At 33.7% G+C, this 7,308-nt stretch overlaps 1 protein-coding gene and 1 pseudogene across 1 annotated transcript; one reads left to right on the top strand and one right to left on the bottom strand.

The window, feature by feature from the left end:
- LOC105625953 overlaps positions 1-7,308 on the top strand; it is a 38,886-nt pseudogene that overhangs the window by 10,734 nt on the left and 20,844 nt on the right.
- LOC105625952 (mitochondrial pyruvate carrier 1-like) lies at positions 2,155-3,449 on the bottom strand. The gene is made up of 3 exons (XM_012207263.1): positions 3,391-3,449; positions 2,799-2,899; positions 2,155-2,309 (listed from the first exon to the last, which is right to left on the bottom strand). The coding sequence occupies exons 1-3, from the start codon at positions 3,447-3,449 to the stop codon at positions 2,155-2,157; spliced, it is 315 nt and encodes a 104-aa protein (XP_012062653.1).

Raw genomic sequence — 7,308 nt, 5'->3', positions numbered from 1 at the left:
AGAGAGAGAGAGAGTCGCAGTTGCGTAGGCATGTGGCAAAATTGCCGAGATACCCGCTAGAAGGAAATCGTTCACGGAGGTGGAAGTGTCTCTCAAAGGACGAAGTGGACCAGTAGGAAGGGCGAAGCAGAGGAAAGGACGATGTACATCGCGGCGGTAGGAAGGAACGATACGACGCGAGGCGAGATGGAAGGTAGAGGCGGCCGGTAATCTGTGATTCAAAGAGAGCGATCCATCTTGCAACATGCCAGGATTCAATCGGCGGCATTTGTTTGTGAAATCAGTCCCGAAGGACTCTCCCTGTCGCTCCTCGTCTCCTCCACGTCTCCTCCACGTCTTCTCCACGTACGATTCTCCGATTGTCTCCGAACTGGCACGACAAAACCCGCAGGACCGAAGGACGTGAATAGAAAGCGCCGGATTTGTCTTATCGACGACGGAGTGTAGAAAGCGATTATTCTCATTCGTGACTACTGGAAACGGATGATATAGACAAATTTAGGTGCTTTACAACTATCGTCAGTTCTGTACGATGTGCGACGTGCTTACAATAAATGTTTAACATGTCTCTATCTGAAAATAAAAATTAATAAAAAATTTATTTCTTGAAAGTTCACTTTCAAATAACTTTTCAAGAGCATTGCAGAAACATTGTGACGTCATTTGAAACAACATTTTCATCAGCGAGAGGCAAAGGAGCGCCGGCAGGGCGTGCCGCATGATCGACGCCAAGCACAGGGGGCTAATAAGGCCATATATATTTATTCAGCTAGTCGGGGGTGGATTTTATATCCCTGGTCAGGACTAGAGGACGGAAAGAGAACGAAGAGGCGAAGGGAAAAACGCCGTCGAGAGAGGAGAACGGTGCGGCTTAGCATTCGGAAAATACCGAGGATAGATTCGTGCGTCTGATCCGTGCCAGATCCCATAAAATGACCCTAGCACGATCGAGTGCCCGCCATGCCATGTCGTACCCGCGCCCCTGTAGTATCGCGCGAGAGAGGCTACCCCAGAAAATTATTGCTCTCCTTATACATTCGTTCGTACTGCTGAATTAGGGCCGAGTCGAATAAACTTGTGCCCTTTAGATATGGGAAAGGAACGATAGGCGAAAAAGGGAATGACACGTAAAATAGAAAAACGAGTCAAGGCTAAAATAGGAATAAGAGAAAAGAAAAGTATGCAGGATTTGTTCTGAAATTCCGTTAAAAAAACGAATTTATGTGTAAAATAAAAAAGAAATGAGAAAAATGATATTTAATCAAATCTTTGTAAAAATATCTATGAGAAAAACATATATATATATATATATGTATATAAGTATAAATGATGTTAACGAACATTGTAAATATCGAGTGCTTCATATCTGAAAAACTGCGAAATCTTATCAGTATAATTGCGATTGAGGAAAGATAATGTACGAAGAGCAATATGTTACATATCTTGAGCGTTCAAGTTGGTCTCGCAGCACGCGATCGCTGAATTATAAATACTGCGCATTAACCACAATTATCAGAAGAATAGTAACGGAATAATTTAATAAGCGGAATCATTCGGATATATATGCAACAGTGTTAACAGTGTTGCGCCAGGGTACATTACGCCAGATCCTCGAGCTCCAGCTTTCCAATATATTAGCAATTATTATAATATATTATACGCTCACGCGCACGCTTTTATAATAATTGCCACGGTTAAATCTAACGCCGCGCTACTATTGTTTATATCTTAGATGGTTGCAATAAATCTGTTAAGCAATAAAGTTTGCCGTGAGTATCAGAGCGTTACTGGTTGATAACATGCTCCGATAATGGAAAGAACATATGTATATATTTTATATTTGCACATACATGTTTTATATATACACGATAATGGAAATGAAGAAACTGAAAGAAATTTTCTTTTACGGTTTTAATCATTACTTTGATATTCTATGCGCATATTAAATTTGTGTGTAATTTATCATGTTCTGTCAGAATAGAAAGCGATATCCCACTATCTAAATCATACTATTATTATTTTATTAAAATTATTCTACGGCAAAAACCGATAGTAGTAATAAAAAATTAATTTTATTAGTATTTCACATTTTTATTATATATTTGCAAATAAGTAGTTGTAACAAAATACTCGCATGAGTACTAGTTTCTCATCTTACTCTTTTTGTTGGCCGTAGTGATAATCGATAAATCTGTAACCTTGCGTCATTTGAGCCCCGGCGTTTGTGAAATGGCATGCGAACAGCAACAAATTTCGCGGTTGTACTTTCCAAGCAAACCGCATGAACATCATGGAATACAGGGTCAAGGCTAACAAATCAGAAAAAGAATTACATCAAATAAGAAAAAACAGATTACGGCGTAATCAGTAAATTAATATAGTAAATTTATTGCTTATCATCTTATTATTATTTCATTATTATCGAGAAATAATTTTAAAAACAGCGGCTTCTTCGTTACATAAATATAGTAATTTTCTGAGACATTTTCGAGATTCAGAGGAAACTGTTTGGAAGACATGCCGCTTTGAGAGATTAAACATAATTTTACTGTAACATTTTACTTGCAGACTGGTTTTAGGCCAGTATGCACTCCCAGATATTCGTAACATGCTATTCATTAAGAAATAAACGGTTATTTGCTGCGCTCGAGCAGCAATTATTTTATAGGTCTTCTTGAACCTCGTCCCCCTCCTTCCCTCTGTTAGTCGCGCATCAACTTGTTCTGTCGCGATTATTAAGAGATGGTGAATGAATTCTTCGAAGGGTCTACCATGGTAAAGCTATATATCGAACTCACCTAAAGTCATTTTGCCGCTAATGATTTTTGGATGCTTTCGCATGTCAGATATAGCTGCTAAAGGTATCGTCCAGTTGAATAATGGGCCCCAGAAGTGAGTGCTTAAAAAGTAGTTTATTTTCCATAAATTGCACTTTTTAAGTAAGTGCTAAAATACGGAGTACAATAATCTCAAAAAAGGAACAAATGTATCATCAATGTTTACATAATATTAGAAACTGAAGAATTATGAAAAGAGAATAACACACTGAAAAAAGAATCTGGTTGCATTAATTGGAATTCTATATAAATTCGATCACAAAATTACAAATCAGACACTTGTAGATAAATTTATCAAACATTTTAATCAAGATAAGAAGAAAATCAATTACGATAATCAGAACTCTAATGATTAGAATGCATTTTGTTCATACTTCTTATTAATATAACCAGAATATTCTCAAGTCTTTTAATTGAGAAAATATTAATTGAGAAAATATTAATTTTACTTAATATTAAGTTACTAAATATTAAGTTTACTAAATATTAAGTTTACTTTATATGTATATGTACAATATTTTTTAAATCAAAATTCATCATGAGTGAATATTACCTTAAGAAATAATCTCTGGTTTCTTTAGTTAACAGAGATTTCGACAGTCGTTTAGACATGATGAACGAAGTTGGAATATGATATCAATAAGATTTTTAATTATATTCGCCACGAGATCGTATAGCGTGCAGCAAAATATCGGTTATATATTTGCATGTAACCTAAACGGCTCAGACACTGACAGTTCCAACTGAAAGGCGTCGAGATCAAGCAACGATAAAGCTGATATCAGGATTCATAGTTTATTTCCGTTACCGTGACTCGCTACACGATTTATCACAGGCACGCAATTCCGCTTATCATCCCGAGAATTTCTAATGGACGTAGATTTGCACCGCGATTTTCTCTTTGAATGTGAGTTTAATGCGATTGCACTGTTACATTGCTTAAATTTTTTTCAGCAATTAAATTTTAAAATATAAAGACACTTTTACGTCACTATGACAAAACGCTGACGATAAGCGAGATGACATTATCACGACATTAACGAGAAAAGATTATAAATTATTTTCCGAGACGAAGTAACGCGTTTCATACTTTAGTTTGAAGTGATTTTTTTTAACTAATGCGCGTCTTTTATGACAGTTGCCACATTACGTGTGATCTTTATAGTCAGATCTGTGATTATTGTAAATATTAACTACCATCTGAATCAGAAAACTGGATTTTCAAGTTGAGATTTTTTGCGTTGCTGTTTACTCGGTTTACGAGTCTCACTAGATATAATTTCATAGTATAACCAGTTATCTGTGTATGAAGGTTGTCTGCTTATCGCCACATACTATTATATTTATCTACAAAATAAGAAGCATTTACTATGTACATAATAGATATTGCATTTATCAATGATGAAATATTTAAATGTATGCAAACAAATCTTATTACCGGTCTATGCATGTGTTTGAATATTTGATAATTCACTTGATAATCCATTTGTTAATCCACGTATACATTGTGATAAAATGCATTACAAACTGTCAAAATTTAATCCATATATTTTGAATAATTTAATATATAATTAATAATAAATTTATAATAAAATGTCTTTAAAGAAATTATGTACTCTCAGCAGAAATATACATATAATAATTTCTTAATACAATGGAGTATATTTTTCATTAATGAGCAGTATTTTTTTACATACTGCTCAGCTAGCTAACTTTTCTCATCAATCGATTACTAGACAAATTGCACCAATCTATCTTTTCTCATGTCCCTTGACTAATCGTTGATCGATTTGCATAACAGTTTGTACGCATATTTATCATGATCCTAGTACATTTTTTATTTTTTGGATAGAGCTATCCCCTCCATCATAAATGCACAGGTTATTATTTCGCGCGTATAATATTGATGGCGCTATGAATGTTGCATGGAGGGGTACACGGCGTCCTGAACGCGACTCAACGGGGGTGGAAACCAGCTCGCTTATGGGGGTTGAAACGGGAGATGCTGGGGGACGCATGCGCTGTCACAGGAATAGTATTATTGATCTAAGAAGGGGATGGACTGTGGGACCCTCGAAGACCAGCAGTGTGTCGAGGCGATCCTGGCACCCTCAGCCTGACGATATTTCAAGTTCGATAAGCGATCATGATCGCTTTTGTTTCAGAATAATTTTTTTCTTTGCGGTACTAATAGACTGCACAATTTTATATAAATTTAGGAATCAATCCTCTTGTTTAAGTATTATATAAGCGCCTTATATTACAGTAATATGCATTTAAACTTAAGTTTTTTTTTTCAATACAATTATACGTTATTTTATTTTAAAAATCGTTATAAAATTTAAAAACATTAGTAATATTAACTTACATAACTCATTTAATATGTAACATAATTTTATTTTGTAACTATACATAATGATAAAATATTTTTACATTTACATAAATTGCGAAAATTAATAGTCCTTTATTTATTGTTTCATATTTATGTTTTTTTTAACTTTGTAAATCTCATATTAAATTCTTACGTTAATACGTACAAGTTACGTTTTTTATTTAAATAAATGAAATTTTCCTATATTTGTGTAGTTAAAGAAAATTAGAAAAATTCTTTTCTTTTTATTTTACCGTGTATCCAATTTTCAATCTCGATTATATATCGAGTGCCCTGGCGAGCGCCCGGTGTATACGTACCTAAAATCGACTATGTTTCCTGCATATGCATTCCCGTATGTAGCATTCGCACGAGTGTCTCTCTCCCTTTTCGAAGCAAATCCTTATCCCGCGGTCCCTAGGTCCCCCAGGCCACCATCCGAGGCACTCAAGAGTATTGTCACTATTTTCCGTCTCGCGTATTACGCCGTGCTGCATTTTGCGATTCTCCCGGAATGTCATTTACACGCGACGTTCCCTTTGACGTGTATCAATATTTATTCTAGTTTCTCAGCCGCTCTCCGAGAATTTTCCGAGGTCGTTACATTTATAACGTTTGACTTCTTGTATTTCAAGAACATAAAGATAGATACTTATAGACTTGAGTATAATATTATCCAAAACGCAAACGATAATGGAAGAAAACATTACTTCTTTCAATGTGTAATGAATAGTTAGAAAAATTTTTTTCATTAATTGATTTATAAAATAAATAGTTTATAAAAAATATATTAAATTAAATTAACAAAAAATATAATACAATTTTTTTCTCATGTTTTCGGTTTTTGATTATACAAACATAGAAAAATTTTATTCATTTAAATAAAAAACGTGACCTGTGCATGTTAACGTAAAAATATTAATATGAGACTTATAAAGTTGAAAAAGACGTAAATATAAAACAAAATAAAAATGTTATTAATTATTTAGAAGAATTAGATATATTAAATATATTAAATTATTAATTTATATATTAGATAACTCATATGGATGTATCGCATTAGGGAAACACAATCATTTAAAGCTAGAAGAATTCATTAATTATACACGTAAAAACGATGAAGAGACCTCTCTTTGTCGAAATGAAGTTTCGTTCTTTCGCATTGATCTTTACGAAGTACAAAGCAACAACGCACGAGTACATTCGCACGTATTTGATTTGTATTCGACTGGAGGAAATGGCACGGCCTCTTGCCTCTGATGTCTCTTGCTGACGCGCTCCGAAAAACCTTTTCTACTTTTCCGTCGTCGTTCCCGTTCGGTGGATCCCCTCGGCCAACGCTGATCTGAATGCGTCCTACGTATTTGCCAACACCCCCGCTACGCTCTTTTCAGAAAGAACTGTCGACAAGCACTCGCCACCCCCCGCACAGGACACGACTTTCATCCCTCTGCGAATAAAAAGTCGCGCGTTCACGTAAGCCCGACTCGTATTCGACGGAACCACCGTTGTCAAATCATCGTACATGAAAGCAACATGATTGTAAATTTAGAGCATTTTCTATTTATAGTTTGATTTTGATGTTTTTCTTTAAATAAAAATTAGAATAATAAATTAAACTCTACTAATTTAATTTATTATTCTTCTAGCATATACAGGATGTTCCACCTAATGTAAACATCTTTTATTTGCAGCGTAAGGTGGAATAAAAAATATATTTAGACAATTCCATTTAAAAATAATCTTCATATAGTCATAAAAATTCAATTTTTTCAATTTATTTATTAATTTATTTGTTATACTCTATCAGGCTGTCAACTTTTGTTTGAACATATTTGATTTTGTCTTGCAAAAATATGTATATATAAAATATGTATATATAAGAGTCACGTTAATGATGATATGTATATATATATATATATATATATATACACACACACTATATACGCATATATTATATATTATCATATTATTATTATTATATAATATTAAGTGTTATTATATATTAGTGTAGTAAAAGAAATACTATATTATGTATAATAATAATAAGTAAAGTAAATAAGTTAGTTACTTTACTTTACTTACTTAACTTATTTATTT

This window comes from Atta cephalotes (genome assembly GCF_000143395.1).
Source record: "Atta cephalotes unplaced genomic scaffold scaffold00004, whole genome shotgun sequence".
Taxonomy (NCBI): Eukaryota; Metazoa; Arthropoda; class Insecta; order Hymenoptera; family Formicidae; genus Atta; species Atta cephalotes.
The sequence above is the reverse complement of the archived record's forward strand: the minus strand, read 5'-3'. Positions and strand labels throughout refer to the sequence as shown.

What these genes read in the sequence shown, in the direction of transcription:
- LOC105625952 (XM_012207263.1), bottom strand. Translation starts at nt 3,449, where the DNA reads ATGTCTAAACGACTGTCGAAATCTCTGTTAACTAAAGAAACCAGAGAT. An exon ending in ACCAGAGATTATTTCTTAAG is followed by an intron (nt 2,900 to 3,390) that starts GTAATATTCACT and finishes CTACTTTTTAAG; the next exon opens with CACTCACTTCTGGGGCCCAT. An exon ending in TAGCGGCAAAATGACTTTAG is followed by an intron (nt 2,310 to 2,798) that starts GTGAGTTCGATA and finishes CTGATTTGTTAG; the next exon opens with CCTTGACCCTGTATTCCATG.